The following is a 25,436-nucleotide window of genomic DNA, read 5'->3' as shown; positions in this document are numbered from 1 at the left end:
TAAGTCAACTTGTGATTATCTAAATCAGCTTTGTCTAATAGATATACGTGAGCCACATAACAGAGTTTAAAATTGTCTAGTAGCCACATTTAAAAGTAAAAAGAAATAAGTGAAATTAATTTGAAGATATTTTATTTAACTGAATAAATCCATATTATTTTTCAATATGCAATCAATAAAAAATTATTAATAATGGGGCTGGCCCCATGGCCGAATAGTTAAAGTTCTGCGGGCTCTGCTTTGGCAGCCTGGGTTTGCAGGTGTGGACCTACTCCACTCATCAGCCACGCCGTGGAGGCATCCCACATACAAAGTAGAGGAAGACTGACACAGATGTTAGCTCAGGGCAAATCTTCCTCACATATACAAAATTTTTTTTAAATAAATAAATAAGAATAAAAATTATTAATAATTTATTTGTGTTAAGTCCTTAAATCAGGTGTGAATTTTATACTTACAGCACATGCCAATTTGGACTAGCCATATTTCCAGTGTTCAACAGTCATGTGGTTAGTGGCTACTATACTGGCTAGTGTACATTAAACTAAAAGACTAGAACAATGGCAGTTAACTTTAAATTGCTGACCCTCTCTGGAAGCAATTTTATGCAATTGAAATATTGCAATAATATTTTTAATAAGATTTACTGCCTTAATTATGTTACACTCTATTACGCTATTGCTTTTTTTACTGGATGGCTAGGATACTATTATTATTAAGCATTATAAGCAATAAAAGATAATAAAACAGCTATAAGTGTTAGAAACAAAGTAGTTCTTTGCATATGATTACGGATACACCAAAAACTCAAGAGACTCACATGAAAAATTATCAGAAATAAAGAATCCAAGAACACAGTCAGATTTTAAAGATCCTTTTAAAAAAAACCGGCTTTCTGGGGCTGGCCTGGTGGTGTGGTGGTGAAGTACGTGTGCCCCGTTTCAACGGCCCGGGGTTTACGGGTTTGGGTCCAGGCATGGCCCTACACACTGCTCATCAGGCCATGCTATGGTGGCATCCCAAATACAAAATGGAGGGAGACTGACACAGATGTTAGCTTGGCGACAATCTTCCTCAAGCAAAAGAGGAAGACTGGCAACAGATGTTAGCTCAGGGCCAATCTTCCTCACCAAAACAAGCACAAAAACAAAATGAAAGAACAGTTTTCCTATATTCCAGTTAAAAAGTTTTAAGAATGAACCCAGGTAGAATAGTAACAACAACATTAAATACCTAGGGAGATGCTTAAGAAGAAATAGAAATCTGAAGAAAATTGTAAAACTTTACTAAGGGACCTAAAAAATCCTGGGCAAAGATGTCCATTGTCCCTCAATTAATAAATTTATACACAGGATAAAGACATGAGAGTTGCCAAAACATTTTGAAAGAAAAAAAGAGAGAAAAATAAAGGAGAGTAATATACACTCTTAGATTATTAACTTAAAAATTTTGTAGCTACAAGGTTCAAAACAATATGGTGTTAAGCCAAAACCAAATAGAAGGGAACAGAACTGAAATTTCAGATACTGATCCTACTACAAGTAATGCTATAGTGTATGATAAAGGAAGTATTTTAAATCAGTAACGAAAGTGAGACTCAGTCCAAAATGGTACTGGAATAATTAGTTAAAAATTTGGAAAAACCAGGAGCTCTCTACCTTAACCATATACCAGTAAGTTTCAGATGGATTAGAGTTAATGAAACCAAAGAACTAAGAGAATAAATAATATTTGATCATGTCTGACCTATGAAAAGGCAATTTCACATGTAGAGGGATAGATATATATGATTTATATTTATGTATATATTTATATATAAATTTATATTAATAGATTTACACATCTATTTTAAATCCACTGTATTAAGACTGATTGCAAATTCTTTGGTTAGACTTTATTCTTAGGGAATAGATTCACTTCTAGTGAAGAAAGAAGGTGGTGTGAGAAGAGAACTATATGAAGAGTAAGTTCTGAACACCCAGTTGGAGAACATAATTCTTTGATCAACTAGAATATCTCACACCCTGACGCTCTAGATAAAATTTTTCTACACTATTATTTCTAGTGATTACTACAGAAAAAAAGTGTATTTATGAAATTTAGGATGGCTTGGAAAATAGTAACTCACTTAGGGAGAAGAAAATTTATTAAACGATGGGTAAGTAATAATAGAAGTTTGACTTCACATTGGGTTTACATAGAACTTTCTGAAAGAGAAGAGGGAACATTAGAAGGTTGGGTCAATTTGGGACTTCCAAGTCTATTTGAGAGTTTTCAATATAACTGAATAGACTTTATAGAAAGAACATAAATTTTGCCATCCATTTTAAAAACCACTAGAATTTAAATAAAAGATGCACTATAGAAGTATTTATTTTGTTCATATAAAGCATATTGTTAGCTATACCCTATTTGCAGATTTGTGGGCAGTACTCTTAAAGAGAAAGGATATTTTACTGGTTACAAAATAATGACAAATATCATGTCCCTTTGCTATTATTGTATGTGTACCTGGTATCAGATACCCTTAGTAAAATCTGATATGCATTTAGGCGTATTTGCTATATGCATTTGTAACGTTCTTGAGTTTGGATATATTTTTATATGGGAAGGGGTGCAGAATTAGGAAGGGAAGAGCTCAAGTAACCTTGGAAGGGTCACAATATACTAAAAAAAGTTTACATTAAAAAAGCATTCAATGGTACTGGCCCCGGGGCTGAGTGGTTAAGATTGTGTGCTCCACTTTGGCAGCCCAGGGTTCGCTGGTTCAGATCCTGGGCGCAGACCTACACACCGCCAGGCTGTGGTGGCATCCCACATAGAAGAATTAGAATGATCTACAACTAGGATATACAACTATGTACTGGGAGGCTTTGGGGAGGGGGAAAAAAGGCATTCAAAGTAGTACCTCACTGAAAAAAAAGCAGAAATAGAGTATCAAAAGGCAGACTTGGGAATATGCTTGCTTTATAGTCTAGGAAACTGTTGCATCTACAATAACAATAAAATGTTAGCATAAGGTTTCAAACAGCTTAATTACATAGAGCTGAACTTGAAAATGTTTTCTTATTTAAGTGGAATTCTATTCCAACAACAGAATATTGATTCTAATATATCCTCCTAACTCCCTTTTTGGGGCATATTGCCCATTAATTGTAGAGGAGAGCTCATGATGGAAGTAACAAGAGCTTTTAGAATCAGAGTAGTTTGCAATACTGCCTACACTGCTTATCAGGATAGGCAAGTTACCTGACTTTGCTGAGCCTCAGTTTTGTCACCTATTAAATGGAGAATTACTGTAAGGATTAGTTATCGTGTTTGTGTAAGTACCAAGAACACACTAGTCGTTAACAGCAGAAGTAGTTGTGATTTGTTTCAAAGTTTCTTTTTAAAGCGGATTGCCTAAAGCTCGGGCCAGATGTTTTAGGTCCAGAGTTCTTAACCTCAGCGCTACCAATATTTTGAGCTGGATAATTCTTTGTTGTGGGGGGCTGTCCTTTGACTTGTAGAATGTTTAGCATCTAGTGCGTTTCTAATGGGTTTCTACCCACTAGACGCCAGAAGCAACCTCCCAGTTGTAACAACCAACTCTGTCTCCAGACTTTGCCAAAAGTCCCTTAGGAGACAAAACTGCCCCTAGTTGAGAACCACTGTTCTAGATGATGATTTGAAAACACTGGCTTGTAAAGAAGAGAATAGCAGCACGAAGTGCCTTACTTGTATCTTCGTGTGAGAGAAAAGAAGGCATAGAGTACTAGTGACTTGCCTAAAGGTATTATTAATCAATAAAAGAACTGAGTCTAAAAGCTAGGTTTCGTGATTCCTGGTCTCCTTTAGCCATTCATTGCTGCAATGCTTAAAATAGTGAAAAACTTGGCAACAACCTACTAAATGTATATCAGCAGAAGAATAGATAAATTATAGTTTATTCATACATTAGATTATTACAAAGCAGTCTAAATTAATGAGACAGATACATAAATTAACGTCAATAAATTTTAATGTCTGAAAAAGGTAAATTGTACAAGGATACATATGGTAAAATTCCACTTATTTAAAAACTTGAAAAATAATATATTATTTATATACTATTTATAGATACACAAACATGTAGGCAAAAATATAAAAACATGCATGGTAAATGATAAACACTAAATTCCTGATAGTGGCTAACTCTGAACAAGGAGGCAAGAGAACTGGGTTGGGGAGGGTACACAGGTCTCAATTATCTATGTCTTTTTCTTTAAAAAGAGCTGAAGCAAATGTGGCAAAGTTAATACTTGGTAAAGCTGGTTGGTAGGTATAAGATAGTATATTCTTATCAAATATTTGTCTGTACATCTGAAATATTTAATAAAATAGTGTACTTTAGATAAAATTCTCAGGATTGTCAGCTAAGGTGTAAAATGAGAGCTAAGGCTTCTTAAGTGCTTACTGTGTGATAGGCACTATACTAAACTGTAATTACAACAACTGAATGAGACAGGGAGATCAGGTTTATTTTACAAACAGGGGAACTGAGGCTCAGAAGTTGGGCAAATTCTGTCCATCCAGAGTCATTCAATTATTAAGTGAAAGAGCAGGATTTGAATGTAGGTCTTTCCGAACCTCAAAGTCTTTTCATGCATTGTTCCTGAAGACTAGAAGTCTCTTTATCCAGACTTCACACAGCCTGCTCTCCATTGTCACTCAGGTTTCTGTTCAAAAGTGCCTCCTTAGAGAGGCCTTCCTTAATCACCCAAACTAGAGTACCCTGGTCCACTCTGGGTCACCCTCCATCCCCTTACCTGGCTTCATTTTTCTTCAGGACACTTACTACTAACTAAAATCACATAATTTCTGGACTAGTCTGCCTGTTTATTGTTATGTCTCCTCATCCAGAACATAAGGTTCATGAGAACTGGAACTTGGCCATATTTATGCTATATTCTCAGTGTCTAGCATACAGTAGTATCATTATTTGTTGAATGACTATTGCTGACACTCCTATTGTCATCTACTTTGTTAAACTGCCACTCTATATAAAAATACAAAGGGAGATTCTTAGTTATTGGTACTAAAGAAACACACATTAGCCAGGTTTTTTTTTTAAAAAAGTAAACAAAAGTCAAAGTATTTATAAAGTAATAAAATTTCTGAACTTACCTCTACAGGAGGATAATAGTTATAATTCCAGTACCAAAAGGTTCTAGGTAGATAACCCTTGATTAAGTGATGTTCTGGTACAAAGGGATGAAAAGTTTCTTTTCCAGTGGTATCTCTGGAATCTCCTGCTTCTACATTTATAATTTCCATGCATCTCCCCAGTGCTAAATCTTCAATGGAGGAGCTATGTGTACATTTTTCTGTCTTAAATGCATCAACAAATCTCTTCAAGGCTTCTTTGCTCAGTACATATCCTGCTCCTCCACTCATGTAGCCCTGCTTTACATAGGGCTTAAATCTTCTCCCAAAGTAAATGGGTTCTTCAGGGCTGTACTTTGAGAGAAGCCATCTCAAATTGTCTAGTATAACATATGTATCATCATCTGCTTTCATAAACCAATCAGCATCTTCTAAATAATGATCATGAACATACTGAAAAGCTTTAATTGTTTTCCAGTATAGTTGGTCTCTGCCTTCTCTGGTTTTTAATCCTATAGTAGGGAAGTCTTTATTTTCTTCTGAACTCATAAACAACACTTTATTACAATGCTGGGCCCATGTAGCTTTGACATGTTTGGCCTTTTTCTCTAGATTTTGAGGCCCTGTCATAACCCAGCAAAGAATTTTAACCTTTTGATAGAGGCTTTCAGCGATGTCTGTGTTCTCATCTATTAAAGAAAAATTTTTTAAAGTTATATTCACATAGATGTAAAATCCAAATAAATCATATTGAAAAGACATTTTCTTAAACAATTTCAAAGACTCCCCCCCCCACTTCTATTCACCTCGCTATAATTAGTGATTTAGCTGAAAGAAAGCAAAACTCAACCTAACATGAATTGACATTCTGATTGATTGGTTTCATGTCAATCTTGTCCAGGAGCTAACAAGAGTTGTCACTAAGACTTAAATTCTTACTATTCAAACTGTGGTTCATTTACCAAACAGCATCAGCATCACCTGGGAGCCTGTTAGAAATGGAGCATGTTAGGCCCTACTCCAAACCAACTGAATCAGAATCTGCATTTTAACAAGTTCTCCTGGTGATTCATAAGGAAACTAAGCAATGCCTTACACAGTCTCTGCTTTTCACTTCATTCTACAAAGAAAGTTTCACGTGTTTCTTAACAGAACATTGACAGGAATTTCCCACTGCTCTGAATAAACTTCTGAAGGGCAGCAAAGACATGCTGCTGAAGCAAGGTGATTCATTTTGAAAGTCACAAGAGTCCACTGTTAATGAATTTTTACAAGCACGCTGAGGTGGCTTTAAAAAGGCTTTCATGACCCCAGTTCAAAGAAGAATTAATGTAGAGTTGAGACCACTTCTGATAGTAATATACTTCACTCCATAATGCAAATCCACCAGTTAGAAGCAGAATAGAAGAACAGGGAGAAGTAGTATTTCCAAGATGGTCCGGAGCACTGTTTGTTTTAAAGTACTGGTTTGCAAAGAAATACGGAATTTATACTAGAATATAAAGCAACATGCTGCTTTTTCATCGAGGAAGTCTTGCTATCCCCCAAAAAAGTCCACTTAACTAAGCAGTGGGCTTCATTAACTGACTTACATCCTGGTACAAGCTACTTATCTGGGTGCAGATAGGTAACAAACAATTCACACGCTGTCTGGCTAGGACATTTGGAGCACCACTGGTCTAGAGGAAGAGTCCAACTCTAAGATTCTACGTCAGTGCTTGGTGAAGGACCAAGTTTTACTTTCAATAGTTAGAGACCTAAACTTTTGTAAATATGCTAAAGATCACTTACTAGAAAAATAAAATTTAAAAAAGAAACATAAAATATGAGCCCCAATCAGTTTTATTTTTAGATTTAGATGAAATTACTCTGTCAAATTACCATAAAAGTTTCTGTTTAATCTCAGTTTCAATACTTATTTAGTTATGGAGCAGCATGAATCTGCAAAACCATGCTCTGTGTAGTGATGCTCAAGGCAGAATCCTGAGGAAACATATCTCTAAAGTTAAGGTCAACCAGTGAGGTACAAAACCTCAGTCCTGTGAAAAATTAACATCTGTAGGCATAAGTTTATAGTTAATTGATTGAGAAGGAATAGAAGACAAGGTTGGGCAGGGCATAAAAATATTCTCATGCCCCTCTGATTATCAAGAATGCACAATCTCAAAACAGACAAAAATGACCCTATTTTCAGTCAGAGAGCATTCATGGTTCATATACTTGAAGAGCCCAATCTCCTAGCTATATGGATACACCAAATCCTGGATAGATAGGGAAAATGATGGATGCAGGAATCCCCAATATGTTTCACTTAAAGCAAGACAACTTTCTCCCCACTTCTGGGTCTGGTAGATATTCTCATTCTTTCAATTATTCACTCATTAATTATTTTGTATAGGCATGTATTGGTACAAAAGATGAAAAGATGAATAAGATACACGTCCTACCACAGAAGCATTCACAGTCTAGTAAGGGAGCTTGGCATGCAATCAGTAGTTGCCACATACTAAGAGATGTTATAATAGAGGTATGTACAAAAGGTTCAATGTGCTAAGGAAAAAGAAAGCAGTAGCTGATAAATCCTACAGAGCAGTGGAATGGGAACTTGGGTAGAACAGAGAAGGGGAGATAAAGTAAGACTAGGAAAAATAAGAGATGATGCAGAAGAAAGGTCTGTAAATGAGTAGGCACTAGAAGAAAGGACAACAGGCATGGTGAAGTTTGGATGAATGCAGGTACATGAGTACAACTGAAGGAAAAGGCACTATGGATTGAGAGAAAAAATCTGAAAAATGGTAAAGAAGCAGAATTGTTAGAATTTAGTGACAAATGGGACTGATTGGTAAGCAAAGGAAAACATCTACCATGACTTCACAGTTTCTGACTTAGGCAGATGGTAATGAACCGCATAAAATAAAGAATATAAGAAGAAAAGCAAGTTTTAGGAGCAGAAAGGAAAAGAAAAGGAGTTTGATTTAGACACGGTTAAGTCTGATATGAATAGATAGACTTTTAGCATATCCTACATTTCGTGGGCCGTGGAGCAGGACAAGAAGGTACCTAACAGATATACAGAAGCCTAGCTCCAACTGATCATCTGAAGACCTGAAGTGATGCTACAGAGCAAGTGCACAGTGATCAAACTGCTCTACGATAAGAATACAGAGCACCTGCTCAGAGCTGAATCACTGTTATACAAACATTCACATAACATGACATAATTTCTAACAGTATGCATGTGCTTGCTAGTTCATAAAACTCAACCAGAATTTGACATCTTGCCCCTCGACCTCTGCTTGAGAGGGAAGGAAGAAGTAATTTACTCCCAAAAGATGAGAAACAACTCTTAATGGGGGATCCTCTGCATCCCACAATCCCAACTGCTTTCAAGCCGTTTGTACTCTTTTCTGTCAAATAAACCACAATTTGCAGAGACGTTTGAATTGTGTTAACGTCTTCTCATAGTGTCTGGAACTGGGCTGAAGATAAAGACAGTAAGGACTAGATAGAAATTAAAATTATGGGGGTTGATGATATCACACAGGCAACGAAAGAGCCAAAGGACAGAAACTTGGAGAAAACCAGCATTTAAGGGGCACATAGAGGACTAAATCAAGAAAATGTGGTTAGAGATAAGAAGCCAGAAGAAAATGAAGTCACTATAACACATTCCTAGTTTTCTATTCCCCAGTTCTTTATTCCTCTCAAAAGGAGAAACTATTAGTTATATTACCTACTGATAAAAATACAAATTGAGATTTATATACACCTCTTGAATTTCTCTAGGAAAACAGGACTAAGCAAACACTAAAACGAAAACAATACAATAGCAAAAACCAAAGACATAGATATATATCATGATAACAAAATCAGACTAAATAAAAATTTTCAGAAATAAATCTGATCTGAAAAGTTTTGTCCTTTCTCAAATTACAGTTTTTGAACCGTTTCTACCAAAAACTAAATTCAAAATTTATACTTTACCCCCTAAATAGATCTGGATTTTAGCAATTTCCTTCTCCTGAGGCAAACCACAAGCCATCATTTAACATCTGAAATTAAGATCATTTTCATCAAAAGATACAGTATGATATAACAAAATTCATATAAATAACTTTTTCCAATTCTCTCAACACTTACATAGACTGCAAAATACTGTTTATGTTTACTCCTTAATGAAGTAAATCATACCTTTATGTTGGCTAGCATCTGCATTGAAGTTCATCTGTCCTTCTAGATGATTCTGTCCATCATCATCTGAATGCCTAGCATGAGGGTCATTATGAAGAATATTAGGCTGGGTGTCAACTTGCTCTCCCAACAAAATATTAAATAGCTGAGAACATAAAACAAATCCAATTGCTGATCCACAGAGGAAGGTTAAAAAATTCAGCCAAGATTTAGAGGCCATTTCCCGAAAGTGTATTTCTGTAAGAAAAAAATTAGCAGGATGTTACAAATTATAAAGCAATATACATACCAAGCGTAAAAAGTCTGATAACTTTTCGCTATACTGGAAAATTAATTCCTTCCATATAGAAAAACATTCTTAACTTGTATCCATGAGTTTATCCTTCTATTTGCTGCTAAAATTATGGACAAGTCCATAAAATAAATGAGTAGTAACTAGGATAATCGTTGGGGTGGAGCATGGGTAAACATGGTTCAATCAGAATCACTTGAGGAGCATTTTAAACATGCAGATTTCCAGATTCGACAGTTGAGATTTAAGGGACAGTTTTGTGTTATTCCTTGTTTAAAAAAAAAAAAAAATCAAGCAATACAGAACTGCATGAAGAAGAAAGAAATCATCCCAAATCGCATTACTCAGAAACGACTATCATTAACATTTGGTGAATATCACTATAGATATGAATAACAGAGAAGGAAGGAGAGAGAATTATAGCTAACATTTGAGCCCTATACTAAGAGCTTTACATGAATTACCTGTAAACCATCAAATAGGGACCATTAATCCCATTTTACAGATGAACTAGGACACAGGGAGGTTAGTAACTTTCCCAGGGTCATGCTAGCAATCTGAATCAAGAATTCAGACTCAACTACTTTGCTACACTTTCACAGAATTTGGATTATAGTAGTCATGCTACTTTATTTTGTTTTAGATTGGCACCTGGGCTAACAACTGTTGCCAATCTTCCTTTTTTTTTTTTTTTTTAAAGATTGGCACCTGGGCTAACAACTGTTGCCAATCTTTTTTTTTTTCTTTTTTTTCTGCTTTATCTCCCCAAACCTCCCTGTACACAGTTGTATATCTTAGTTGCAGGTCCTTCTAAGTGTGGGATGTGGGACGCTGCCTCAATGTGGCCTGACGAGTGGTGCCATGTCCGCGCCCAGGATCCGAACTCAGGATCCGAACCCTGGGCCGCTGCAGCGGAGCGCGCAAACTTAACCACTTGGTCACAGAGCCGGCCCCCGTCATGCTACTTTAAAGATTTAACACATTAAGTTTGATTTACTCGAATTTATAGAAAAAAAGGGAAACTAAATGAGTCTAAAATGAAATCTGAATGTCAGCTAAACATTTATAACATGACTCCTATCCTCTAAATGATCCCTTTGAAGGAAAAGAAGATTATGAAAAACATAAAACAATTGGAGGCATGAACAAGGCTTATATGATTAAAAACTAAATAATGCTGTTGAAAGAAAAGCAAATAAGACCTACACAAATGGGGAGACAGATCATGTTCATGGGTTAGAAGACTCAATATAGTAAACCATCAATTCTCTCCAAATTGATTCACAGGTTTAACGTAATTTCTATCAGAATCCTTTCAAGATCTTTTGTAGATAGACAACATCATTCTAGAATTTATATGTTAAGGCAAAGGAACTGGAATAGCTACAACAATTTTGGAAAGAAGAATAAAGTGGGAGGAATCAATCTACCTGAGTTCAAGACATCATATAGTGACTGAAATCAAAACTGTTTAGTACTGGTGGAGGGACAGACTCATGGATTAAGTGAATAGAATAGAGAACCAAGAAATAGACCCACATAAATATGCTCAACTGATTTCTGACAAAGAGACAAGCAATTGAGTGGAAGAAGGACAAGACTTTTCAATAAAAGGTGCTGGACATCCCTAAGCAAAAATATAAACCTTGCCCTAAGTCCCACACCTTTTACAAAAATGAACTCAAGATGGATCATAGATTTAAATGTAAAACATACAACTATAAAACTTTCAGGAAGAAAATAGGAGAAAACTCTTTGGGATTTAGAGGTAGGCAAAGAATTCTTAGACTTGACACCAAAAGAACAATTTATAAAAGGGAAAACTGATAAACTGGACTTCATCAAAATTAAAAACTTTTGCTCTGTGAAAGACCCTACTGAGAGACTGAAAAGACGAGCTACAAACTGGAAGAAAATATTTGCAAACTACATATCTAACAAAAGACCTTTCTTTAGAATATATAAAGAACTCTCAAAACCAACAGCAGAAAAACAAACAAAAAAATCCAGTTAGAAAGCATGCAAAAGAGATGAATGGACATTTCACTGAAGAGGATGGACAGATGACAAAAAAGTACATGAGAAAATGTTCAACATCATTTGCCATTAAGAAAATGCAAATTAAAATTAAAATGAGATATCTCTACATACCCATAAGGATAGCTAAAATAAAAAACAGTGATACTACGAAATGCTGGTGAGGATATGGAGAAACTGGATCATTATATATTGCTGGTGGGAATGTAAAATGGTGGTGAGTCACTATGGATCAAAGGTAACTATGCAAAGAAAAGTATGTTCTGACCCATGAAACAAATCCAACTTCTTATCGAAGTAAACTATTCACCCTGACAAAATGGGGAAAAGGACCAAATTTGAATGATATGCTCCCAACCTAGTAAAGCCCCCCTACCTCCTAGAGTCTTAACAAGAAATCACAGAAAAATTCAGAGACGGAATTCATACTCGCAGCTGTCCAAGGTCTCAAATCCCCACTTTATCTCTTTCAGGTAGCTAAATGGCTACACAGAAACTATCAGCCAGCAGTAGCACAAATCTCCAGCTCAAATTTTAAAGGAAAGATCCAAACGGTACACAAAACAATTGCCTATATGTGGAAGGTAATAAAAAAGATTTCCATCTACATAATTTTTAAGCAAGACTAGCTAGAATTGATTCTATTTACAAGTGAATAAACAGAAATACATGGAACCTACATAAAAATCTTGCAGTGGGGGAAAAAAATTAAACATAGGAGGCAAAAGATAGGTAAAAAGTACCATTCTGAACACTTACTCCATAAAGAAGAAAATTTTAAACTACATAGGACTACTTTGTATTCTCTCAGAAACTGAAGAGATTAAAGCAATTACTGAGAAGATGATAGTTATGAAAGACAATGGAGAGCCAACAGAGATAACTTATTTCCTAAAAGAGAGCAGAACAAATGAAATAAGAAAACACTCAGAAGTAATAAAAGAAAATAAATGCACTGAAGTAGAAGCCATGCATCTCAATATTTAAAGGTCTCATATATAACCCAGGAAAACCTAATACAGATGGATCAGTATTGCGAGACATCTTGAACTTCACTCTTAAAAAAAACAAAACAAAACTCTAAATATCCAGGAAAAAACAAGCAAGTCAAAGGCAAAACATCAGGCAGAACTACAAAGGAAAAACATACAGGCAACTTTCTCCTCTATATCATTATAAGCCAAAAGAAATGCTGCAAAAACCCAAGTATTTGAGGGGGGAAAACATATGTCCTTAGACTTAAATATTCAGCAAGTTGTCATTCAAGAATCAAGATAACAGGAAGACATTTTCAAATATGCAAGGACTCAGTCCCCATATACCCTTGGTACACTACTTACTTAGACACATAATTCAGCTAAGAATTAAATCCAAATGAAAACAAAACCATCAAAATTCACAAATGAAGAAATCACACAAGGAAAGGGTTAACATACAACATGAAAGGTTGTAACCCTTCCCAATATAAAACTGTGTAGTAATTGTCTGTGGTAATTATGAAACAAAGCAGAAATGTTACTATCCTGGAAAGAAAAGCTACATAGGATAAAATGATAATAGTAATTTAACTATATAAGAAACCTCGGCAGAAAAGGCATATCATGTGAATGAAAATGGAGTGGAGGGTGGGAGAAAATGTGCTAAGAAGTATGTGCTCTAATTTTATTAGAGGGGTAACTCAAAGTTCGTATTTTAAGTTTAATTCCAAAAATCTTCAAATACACACAAAAGTATAATAGTGAACTAACCCCCATATACTCATAACACAGATTAAATTATAATTAAAATATTTGCTATATTTACATTTATTTCTTCAACTGATTATAAAATTTTAATGCAATATCCAGACATCAAGTCATCTCATCTCTACATACTTCAATATTCGTCTCTGAAAACATGGACATTTTCTTACAAAATGCCTAATGAAATTATCAATGCCTAACAAAAGTAACAATAATTCTTTTAACTCATCCAACCCACAGCCCATAATCAAATTTCTCCAACTGTTTCTATAATCAAATTGTCTCAATTAGCTCACAAATGTCTTTTTCACAGTTGGTTTGTTCAAATCAGGATTCAAACTCTATCCACACTCACAGATAAAATAAAAAACAGGAGAACACATTATATAACAAATAGCCATTAAACATGTACCTAAATGAAACACACATTTCTCTAAAAAAGCAAATTGTCAAAGCTGACTCAAGATATAAAACCTAAATGGACAAATAACCACAGAGGAAATAAAGAACATTGTCAAAGAGCCAGACTTCAAAAAGGTCTAGGTTTCTTCTGGATAAAATACTTCAATATTTCAAAAAACATAATTTTTATATTACATAAATCATTCCAGAAAATTAAGCAGCAGAACTTAACCAATTCTTCTTTTATGTAAAAGCTTGATACCAATATCTGACAAACAGAGCTCCCCAAAATAGCACAGAAAACTTCAGTGACCTCTCACCCCAAAATAAATTATCAAAGAGAATGCAGCCCAAACATTAGTGGTTATCTTAAGTTGGAAGCAAACTCTGAGACGAGGCATTTGTGTGAAAGTGATTTATTAGAAAGTATTCCCTGGAAAAACTTGTAGGAAAGTAGGACAGTGAAGGGAAGGAGGCCAAGCCAGGGTAACATACCAAAGTCCCATGGAAGGTAATTTTCCCTCAATCCCTCAGGGTAGCTCTAGAGGCAACATAGGCCACATCTCAGAGTTGTACCCACACAATCACGGTTAAGGGCTGTCCTTAGGAAACAAATTTGCCAGACACTTTCACAGCGTGTACATTGGTAAAGCAGACTCTGGCAGTGTGAAGTCAGCCCTGCAACAAAGAACCGTAGGAGACAGATATTGGGAGTGAAAACACATCATGAGCCTGTGAGCAGGAAAGAGATACAGGCCTATCGATAGAGCATTAGCATTATCTGCTACCGTGACTTTAGGATAGGGAAAGTTAAAAACCACTTGGTTTGGATTTGCACTATGGAATCCCCAAAAGGTTCCGCAACGAATTATTCCAGTTAGATCCTACAGTGAAAACCACTGGTGATATGCCCCAACGTCGTATACAGAGATTTCAATTGTTTTTTTAATATCTACTCTAAAACATGGTCAGTGAAGCATCACCAGATATTTTAAGGAAAGCCTCTAATGTGAAAGAAAAAGACCAAGATAGTCAAATTTAAAGAAATTTGGAAGAGACTATGCAATGAGATGAAAACAAATAAAAAAACCCCAAAACTATCATTAATATCCTGAGATAAAAAATGCCATGCCATTGCATTCACAAAAGAAGAACAAGATACCAGCTTTAAAAAAAATCATGAGAACAAAAAGAACTCCTACAAATTAAAATATAAGAAAATCAAAAACCTCAATAGAACAGCTACAGGGTAACATTAAAGAAATTGCCCTGAAAGTGAGCAAAGAGACAAGATGATGGAAGATAAGAGAGAAGATTAATGACAACTAAAGATCAGCTTAGAGGTGCAGATAAAAGAGAGGGGAGGAAATCAACAACTAAATATGTCACGGAAGTTTCCAGATTGAAAGGATTCAATGATACCCAGGCACAGTGAATAAAAACAGACTCAGAAAAATGTATTATCATGAAATTTCAGAACACTTGGGTCAAAGAAACCACTCTGTAAGCTTTCAGACAAAGGGCAAAAGGTCACATATGAGAGGTCAGGAATTAAATGATTTTGGACTTTCATACAGCAATACTGAAAGCTAGAAAGCAATGGAGAAACTCCTTCAAAATTCTGAGGAACAATGATTCCCAGCCTAGAATTTTATGCCCAGCCAAACTATCCCATAAGTATGAGGGAATGGGTAAAGATATTTTAAGGACATGACAGACTTTGGTCAGATCAATATTCAGTATATCATAGTGTATCTATTTTAAAGCACCAGTAGGGCAATGATGCAGAAATGCTGAGCAAGCTATGGGACATGCAGGTCAGGAGACTGGGAAAACATTCACAGTTAGTCACCCACATATTTGAATTACAAAATTAAAAATAACAGTCAAATCTAAAATATGATCTAGCAAATAAAAAAAGGAACACTGAGTAATTATTCAATGCAAAGGATACTCTTCCAGGTGCTTTCAATTAATTCACTTAATCTTTCCACAAAATGATACAGGCTAAAAGAGCTGTCTAAATTCCTAACACTTTTAACAGTTTGCCATGTGATCTGACACTAACAAAAACTCAAAAGACAAGATTTTCTTTAGTATATTCCCTTCTTTGCCTTCAGAGTGTAGTTAAGTGACTCAATTAAATCTAATCTAAGGAAATTATCTTAATAAAAAATAGAAAAGCATTTATGAACAGTGCCTTCACATAAGCCCTCAAGTATCTGCTAAATGAAAGATACACAGCCAAAAATTAGACCCAATAAAAGGGAAAATTATATACACTAAGGTATACTCACTAAGTAGAATATTATACAATCACTAAAATTTTCTTTAAGATTAGATAACATGGAAAAATGGTTAGAACATAAGTGAAAAGAAGGATGCAAAGTTTTATATACAATGTTATTCCAACTACATGCTTTTAAAGAAAAGCTATCCTAAAAAAAGAGACTAGAAAAAATATACCAAAATGTTAATGTCTAACCTCAATCCTAATTTCTAATTTCAGTGGTGAAATCACGGACAATCAAGAATATTTTTCCAAATTGAGTTTAATGAGGCATGAGTATATATTATTTGAGCAGCTCTCAAAAATTTTAGACTCAGGATCCCTTTAAACTATTAATTAGTGAGGGTCTTAGCTTTTGTTTATGTGAGTTATAGTTATTAGATTTTTATTAGAAATTAAAACTGAAGAGTTTTAAATATTTACGTATTCATAAAGAGTAATGACAAACCCACTACCTATTAACATAAATAACATTTTATAGAAAATAACTATAATTCCCCCAAAAAATTAGTGAGAAGAGTAGCACTGATTTAAATTTTTGCAAATCTCAGCATCTGGTTTAATAGAAGACAGCTGGATCTGAAATTCTGTATCTCCTTTGCATTCATTTTGTTGCAATATATTACGTTTCTTCTAAAAAAAACCTGACTGTATACTTGTGAAAGAATAAGTGAAAAAGGCAAATAACTTGTTAAAATCAGTGTAAGTTTTACTTTTGACTTTATGGACCTCCCGAAGGGGTCTAAGAGATTTCACTTTCCCTGGACCACTTTGAGAATTGCTGCATTATTCTCACTAAAAACTTTTTCCTCCAAATATACTAAATTGAAATTTTGGCATCAAAAGATACCATCAACAGAGTAAAAAGGCAACCTAGAGAATGGGAGAAAACATTTCAAATCATTACAGTCATGTGTCACTTAACGACTGGAATACATTCTGAGAAATGTGTTGTTAGGCAATTTTGTCTAGTGCAAACATCAAAGAGTGTATTTACACAAACCTAAATGGTATAAGTCTACCACATACCTAGGTTATATTGTACTAATCTTATGGGACCACCATCGTATAACGTGATCTGTCATTGACCCAAACAACATAGTGTGGCACATGACTGTATGTGATAAGGGATTACTATCCAGAATATACAGAAAACTCCTAAAACTCAACAAAAAAAAAACAACCCAATTAAAAAATGGGCAAAGGACTTGAAAAGACATTTCTCTAAAGAAGATATATAAATGGCCAATAAGCATGAGCATGTTGAGAATGAAAAGATGCTCAACATCACTGATCATTAGGGAAATGCTAAACAAAACTACAAGACATTGGGCCAGCCCTGGTGGTCTAGTGGTTAAGTTTAATGCACTCCACTTTAGCAGCCTGGGTTCAGTTCCTGGGCGTGGACCTGCACCACTTGTCTCTTGGTGGCTATGCTGTGACAGTGGCTCAGATACAAAATGGAGGACGACTGGCAACAAATGTTAGCTCAGGGCAAATCTTCCTCAGCAAAAACAAAACCCAACAAACAAACAAAACTATGAGATACCACCTTCCATCCTTTAGGATGGCTACTATCAAAAAAACCCTAGAAAATAACAAGTATTGGTGAGGATATGAAGAAAGGAAACCCTTGTGCACTGTCGGTGAGAATGTAAAATGGCACAGCCACTGTGGAAAATAATATGGCACTTCCACAAAAATTAAAAATACAATGACCATGTGATCCAGCAATTCCACTTCTGGATATATGCCCCAAAGATCTGAAAGTAGGGTCTCAAAGAGATATTTGTACACCCATGTTTACAGCAGCATCATTCCCATTAGCTAAAATGTGGAAGCAACCCAAGTGTCTCTCAACGGATGAATGGATAAACAAAATGTGGTATATACATGCAATGGAATATTATTCAGCCTTTAAAAAGAAGGAAATTCCAACATATGCTACAACATGGATAAACCTTGAGGATATTATTCTAAGTGAAAAAAGCCAGTCACAAAAAGAAAACTACCACGTGATTGCACTTAAATGAGATACTTAATTAAAATCATAGAGACAAAGTAGAATGGTGGTTGCCTGGGACAGGGAGGGGGGATGGGGAGGTATTGTCTAATCAGTACAGAGTTTTAGTTTTCCAAAATGATAAAGAGTTCTGGAGATAGAAGGTGGTGATGGTTGCACAACAAATGTACTACTGAACCGCACATTTAAAAATGGTTAAGATGATAAATTTTGTTATGTGCATTTTACCACAATAAAAAGAAGTCAACGATAAAGATGTTGCTTTTCTCCAAATTTATATATGTAATGTCATCCCAACTAAAATACAACAAGACTTTAAAAAGTTAAATAACTTAGTAAAAAGTATGTTAACAGTTTGGAAAAATAAACATGTGCGTATACCTGAGAAATTTCTGGAAAGAGGTGAGGGAGGGTTGACTAAGCCTACCAGACCCACTTAAAATAAAAGGATTTTTAAAACTTAAGGTGGTAAAAATTATTCTAAACGTTGTTTGGAAAAATAAACGTGAGTATACCTGGGAAATTCTTAAAAAGGGTAGAGGGGGCTGGAGGGTAGATTAGACCTACCAGATATTAAAATATATCACCTACAATAAACAGCAGTATAGTAATTAAAACAATCTGATATTCAGGTAAAACAGGCATATCCGTCTATCTGTGAATCTGTAAACAAAATTGTTGTTGTTGTTGTGAGAAGACTGGCCCTGAGCTAACACCTGTGGCCAATCCTCCTCTTTTTGCTTCAGGAAGATAATCCCTGAGCTAACATCTGTGCCAGTCTTCCTCTATTTTGTAGGTAGGATGTCGCCACAGCACAGCTTGATGGGCAGTGTATAGGTCTGCGCCCAGGATCTGAACTCGCAAAACCCGGGTCGCCGAAACGAAGCACACACACTTAACCACTATGCCACTGGGCCAGCCCCAGTAAACAAATTTTTTTTAAATCCTTTTGTTAATTAACGCTAAAAACATAATGCTGAGAAACCTTTTCTCTCTACCACTAGACTGTCAGACTATGTTATCTGAAAGTGTATCAGTGAGATTGGAACATCCCACTCTTGCATGGATCATTAATGAAACAGAAGCAGCTTCAATTTCCAACTCAGAGTTTCAGATAAGGGTTTCCCAGACACAACATTCCACATTTATCTTAACTTTGTAGTCTCCAAGGAAACATGACTCTGAATCTGCTTCTCAGCCCAGGCCCAACGTTAATTAACCCCTTGACACACATTCTTGCTGTGTTTTAAATCTATCAAATATTGCTTCATTTAAATTTTTCTAAACTTCGGGGCTGGCCCCGTGGCCGAGTGGTTAAGTTCGCGCGCTCCGCTGCAGGCGGCCCAGTGTTTCGTTAGTTCGAATCCGGGGCGCGGACATGGCACTGCTCATCAGACCACGCTGAGGCAGCGTCCCACATGCCACAACTAGAAGAACCCACAACGAAGAATACACAACTATGTACCGGGGGGCTTTGGGGAGAAAAAGGAAAAAATAAAAATCTTTAAAAAATAAAAAAATTTTTCTAAACTTCGCCCTTCTCCAAAATTCTATGGTAACTCTGTCCCTTCTCTATTTAGTAAAACGCTGGCAGTTCCTCTAGTCTGTGGTCTCCCTCATAGCAGCAAGTTAATTAACCTGTGTAAGCCTAAAGATATATATCCCTGGAGGTCTTTATCAGATCAAAATAAAGAGTCTATAAAAAAAACAAGTACATATGGAAATCTAATACATAATATAGACAGCATTTCAAATGACGAAAAAGATGGCTTATTCAAGAAAGGTTATCGTTTGGGAAAAAGATAAAAAGCAACCAGCTAGATCTTTACCTTTCTCTTTCAAATTCCAAATGTTTGTAAGATTTCAGTATTTTAAAAAATAAAATTAAAACAAACTAGAAGAAAACATCTTTTTACATTTTTATATCATGAACTGAGATCTTCCCCAAACTCAGAAGCTCTGACTATAGAAAAACTGTATGAGGTTATTCAACAGATAAATTTCTGGCAGTGAAATTACTGGTTCAAAGGTATATTTCCATATAAAATGTTTAAAAAAATCTGCACAGCAAAACAATACCAAAAAGTATTATTAAGAAAAAGATAAAAGATCAACCTAATAGAAAAACAGATAAGGAAAATAAAGGATTTTCAGAAAAAGAAAATACTATGGTCAAGAATATTCATATTTCTCTCATATTAAAGAAATGTAAATGAAGAGATACTATCTTTAACCTATCATACTGGCAAAAAATGTTAAGTTTACTAACACCCAGTACTGACAAAGATATGAGAGAAAACCCACAATATACACGTTTACAGTCTTTTGGAAGGGCAATTTGGCAACATCTTTAAAAATTTTTAAATAACTATGCTTGACCCATCATTTCATGATCAGAAATTTTTCTTATGGACACAAATGCAAAAGTCTGCAAAGATGTTCCTGAAGCTATAGCCATAAGATGTTTGTTTGTTATGGGAAAATAAAAAATATGGTACATCCATGCTGTAGAATACTCTGCAGCTGCTAAAAACTATGACATATATGTGCTAATAAGGAAAATCTTTGCATGTCTGGCAGACTAAGACTTTTTGTTAATAAAGTGTAGTGGCTACTTTTTAAATCAGAGAAATGTAAATAAAAGAAACAAAACAAACCCAAACTGAAACCACAGATATAAAAAAGAAACATATACAGAAAAGAGTATGTTTCTTTCCAATCTCTACCCCTAGTTCTCCCCAGAGGTAACTACTATTGTTTCTTATGTATCCTTGCAAAGAAAAGTGATGCCTACATCAACATATATGTATGCGCATCTTTTAATTTACATCAAAGAGATGATGCTATCTCCATTAGTCTCCACTTTACCCTTTTCACTTGTTTTCTTCCATAACACAACCTCATTCATTTTAACACTGTGTAAGATAAAAGAGTTATTTTTTAAAAGTACTACAGTCTGTATAGCATGATTCCAATTGCATTTGGCTTTTAAAATGCTTCTGTATATATAAAAAATTCTAGAAAGATATATATATATATATATATATACACACAAGATATTTAACAAGGGCTACCTATGAGAACTAAGATGGGGTGGCATGGGCAGAAAATGCAAAATTTTTTTCATGTACGACCTTTTCATGTTTTAATTTTTTATCAAGTACACACTACTTTTCTGACAAAAATTAAAGATAAGCCATTTTATCTAGAAAGTGAAATAATACAAGAAAAATCCAAGTGTACTAAATTCCTGTTTGTTACACCAAAGGATCTCTTGATCCTTTTCAGACTTCTCCAAGTTTTAGACCCACATACACACTAAACATTTCCACCTGGACCATAGGCATCTCGAATTCAACATGTCCAAAAGTGACTCACCTTCCTCTCTTAAACTTGCTCATCTTACCTAAATTACTGATAACTACCTAAATTACCAATGGGTTCCTATGTCACTAGGAGCAATCTGATCATCTAAACTAGAAATCAGGGAGACATTCTTAACACTCCCCTTACCTCACATCCAATTACCAAATCTTGCCAATTTTATTTCCTAAATATTTTTTTAGTCCATCTTCTCCTCTCCATTTCTACTACTTGTCCTATTTCAGACCCCCCTCTCCCCACTAAGCTACTGCATCTCCCTGACTCAAGTGCCAGTGCTCCACAACTCAAGCCCATTCTGTCACCAGAATGATCTATCTGAAATGAAATGTTGACCATGCCATGGTCATCCTCCATGGAACCCCATCGCCTACAAGACAAAAACTAAGCATCTTTAATTAATACAATGTACAAAGGCTCTCTGGGAAACTCTGCCCAGGTTTCCAGCCTCATATTTTGGTATTCCATGCCTTAGAATTTACGCTTAAGTAATCCTAAACTATCTACAGTTCGCTGAATATCCCAAGGCAGTTGGCTTTCAATTCCTACTGTCACCCCTGCCTATACAATGCTCTCTTCCCTCTACCATCTAGGCCCCAACCTCTTAAGTCCCCTTAAGTCAGTGTTTCTTAACCTTGGCACATCTGACATCTTGAGCTGGATAATTCTCTGTTGTGGGAATTCTCTGTTGTGGGGCTGTCCTGTTCACTGTAAGATGTTTAGCAGCATCCTTGGCCTCTAGTCACTAGATGCCAGAAGCACTCCCCCTAGTTGTGACAATGAAAAAAGTCTCCAGGCATTGCCAAATGTCCGCTGGAGGAAAAACATCAGCTCCAGTTAAGAATTACTCCACCAACCTGTTAAAACTTAGCTTATCATATATACAAAAAATATCTCAGGAAGAATATATAAAGACTTGTAAGACCAGTTGCCCTTGAGGCAGGCAACTAGGTAACTAAAGTAACTAGAGAGGAAAAACGCTTACTTTTCACTATAATTCCACATTTTTAATCTTGTATCTCTTCTAACCTCTCCACAGCTATTACCTTAGTCCAAGCCACCTCCTTTTCCCCTTTCCTCTCTCCCTCCCTCTCTTTCTCTCCCAACTACTGCAACAGCTTCCTAATCAACTTTTCCCTTCTTCAATCCATTTTACCTAAGTGATCCTTTTAAAACTTAAATCAAATCATGTCACTCATTTGCTCAAAACCCTCCAGTGTCTTCCCAATCTCATTCAAAGCAATGCCTCATTCAGAGACAAAGCAAAAACTTTAAGATGAACTCATATAATCTGCCATCCTACCCCATTCCTCTTTCTGATCTCTCCTCCTGGTATTTGGTTTTTGTAAATCAAAAAGGAACAAACAGCAATTTCATAAACTGAACCTATTACTAACTCTTGCCCTTGCTGTGTTCTAACTCTGGACTCCTTGCTGTTCCTCAAATACATGAGGTCTTTGCACTTGCTGTTCTCTGTTGGGAACACAACACACTCAAATACTCACATAGCTCACTCCCCAACTCCTTTGGGCCTTTATTTCTCAGGGGGTCTTCCTTGGCCACCCTATTCTTACCCACAGCACCTATAAAACATCCAATATATTACATATTTTACTCACTCATCTTGTTTATTATCTCTTTTCTCCATCTTGATCAGTTCTCAAACCTGAGTCTGCATCAGAATCACCTGAAATGCTTGTTAACACAGTTACAGAATCACCAGGTCTGGGAGGTAGGGCCTGAAAAATTTGATTTCTAACAAGTTCCCAGATGATGCTAAACGATGTGGATCCATGAACCACACTTTAAGAACCAACGTTTTAGAATGTAAGCTTCACAAGGACAGAGATTTTGGTCTTCCTGTTCACTGCTTTAACTTCACAACCTGGCACATAGTAGGCACTGAGATAGGTAAATGAAATTCAGATGTCCCCTACTCTGTTCCCACTGTATCGTCTGATTTGGCCTGTCACATGGTACTAGAAATTTATTGAACACTGTAAAAGATAAATTATATGCCCATTATGGGTTAAACTGTCCCCCAAAAAGATTGGGGTTGAAGTCCTAACCCCAGTACAGATGAATGTGGCCTTCCTTGGAAATAGGGTCTTTGCAGATGTAATCAAGTTAAGATGAGGTCATCAGGGTGGACTCTAAATCAGTATGACTCATGTGTGCCCTTATAAAAAGGAGAGAACACTATATGAAGACAGAGACACACAGGGAGACTGCCATGTGACAAGAGAGGCAGAGACTGGAGTGATATAGCTGCAAGCCAAGGAACACCAAGCGTTGTCAGTGACACAAGAAGCCAAAAGGCATGGAACAGATGCTCCCTACAACCTAGAGAGCATGGCCCTGCCAACATCTTGATTTCACACTGCTGGCCTCCAGAACTGTGAGAAGATAAATTTCTGTTGTTTTAAATCACCCAGTTTGCTTACCTCGTTATGGCAGCCCTAGAAAACTCATACAATGACCAAGAATGAAAATGACTACACCAAGCTGTACATGATTTCAAATTCTTCCTACTATTCAACTTCCACCAGTTTAAATGTCTTAATATATAGCTTTCATTGTAATCGAATCAGATTTCCTGTTTCAGAATCTCCCCAATTTAATATTGCCTCTCTTTGCCCTCAATGTGTCCCTTCAACGTGCAAGGCAGCTCATATGACAGGTTCTAGACAATTAATTCAGATTTTCCTTTTGGTTTCTCCTACCTTCTTATGTGGTGGGTGGTCTAGTGGTTAAGATTCCTGGGCCCGGATTCACCTCCTGGTCAGGGACCCACCACACCCATCTGTCAGTTGTCATACTGTGGCAGCTGCCTGTTGCTGTGATGCTGAAAGCTATGCCACCAATATTTCAAATATCAGCAGGGTCACCCATGGTGGACAGGTTTCAGCGGAGCTTCCAGACTAAGACAGACTAGGAAGAAGGACCTGACCACCCACTTCCAAAAAAACTGGCCATGAAAACTCTATGAATAGCAGGGGAGCATTGTCTGATATAGTGCCCAAGGTGATAGGATGGCGCAAAAAGACCCAGCAGGGTTCTGAGCTGCTGTACACGGGGTCACTAGGAGTTGGAATCAACTTCAAGGCACCAACAATACATCTTCTTATGGGCTTCCCTGTTTCACAAATACCAACATCTTTATATTTTTTTTTCTCCAAAGGACACTTCTTACTTTCACACATTACAGATTTGGGTATGTACTTTTCCTTGGACATTTGAATTAGCTGCAGTGAAAATTTAAGTTCACATCAGATACACATTTAGATTTTAAGAAAAAATGCTAAATTCTCTTGTATGAGACAATTCTCCATGGGTTTTTTTTCTTCTTTCTTTTAAAAGAATGAATCTTGGGTAAAAGAATTTTGTCATCCTTTCTTTCCACCTTTCTATAGTTTGTACTCTAGCCTCTTAAACCTCAACAAATCTTAAAGTAACCTTGTTGTACCGGGAAGCTTAAAATTTTAAGTGAATTGGAACTGAATTTCAGCATCAAGTTATCCATTTTCCATCTAATGTTTGTTTATAGCTGCACTGTCGCAAGAATTCCAATCAATGACTTCACCACACAAAGATTCTATTTTAAATTACCATAGTTTACAAAGTTTATAAGCTGTATAATTCTTTTATCTTAGCAACAAATCAATATACAAACAGTAAATAGTATATGCCTAAGGCATACGCTTTTGTATTTCTGTGACTAGGTGAACATTAATTCATTACATGTACTCCTAAATATGTTTGTAATAAAATTCTAAGAACTTCTGGATATTAATTTACTCAGAAATGCAGACTAGTATAATCTATACCCCACAAAAAAGGCACATTTAAGAAAAACCAGACCTATCCTTAAGTGGGTAGAAAGCACAAAATATTTTTCAAATGCTGAATCCTAAATAAAAAGATACAGAAAAACACAAATTCCAGGCAAATTTA

General features: G+C 35.9%; 1 protein-coding gene across 3 annotated transcripts in view; it reads right to left on the bottom strand.

The window, feature by feature from the left end:
* C1GALT1 (core 1 synthase, glycoprotein-N-acetylgalactosamine 3-beta-galactosyltransferase 1) overlaps positions 1-25,436 on the bottom strand; it is a 33,414-nt gene that overhangs the window by 6,218 nt on the left and 1,760 nt on the right. For 2 of the 3 annotated variants that reach the window (XM_044766800.2, XM_044766804.2), the window contains exons 2-3: positions 9,316-9,552; positions 5,146-5,813 (exon numbers count right to left, since the gene is read on the bottom strand). In XM_044766800.2, the coding sequence (XP_044622735.1) occupies positions 5,146-5,813; positions 9,316-9,552 (905 nt within the window). Of the gene's footprint in view, positions 1-5,145; positions 5,814-9,315; positions 9,553-22,987; positions 23,066-25,436 lie in introns of all 3 variants that reach the window. The other variant, XM_070508928.1, reaches the window with a different exon arrangement.

The sequence above is a fragment of the Equus asinus genome, chromosome 1 (genome assembly GCF_041296235.1).
Source record: "Equus asinus isolate D_3611 breed Donkey chromosome 1, EquAss-T2T_v2, whole genome shotgun sequence".
Classification (NCBI taxonomy): Eukaryota; Metazoa; Chordata; class Mammalia; order Perissodactyla; family Equidae; genus Equus; species Equus asinus.
Note: the sequence above shows the minus strand (reverse complement) of the source record. Positions and strands in the feature narration are given on the sequence as shown.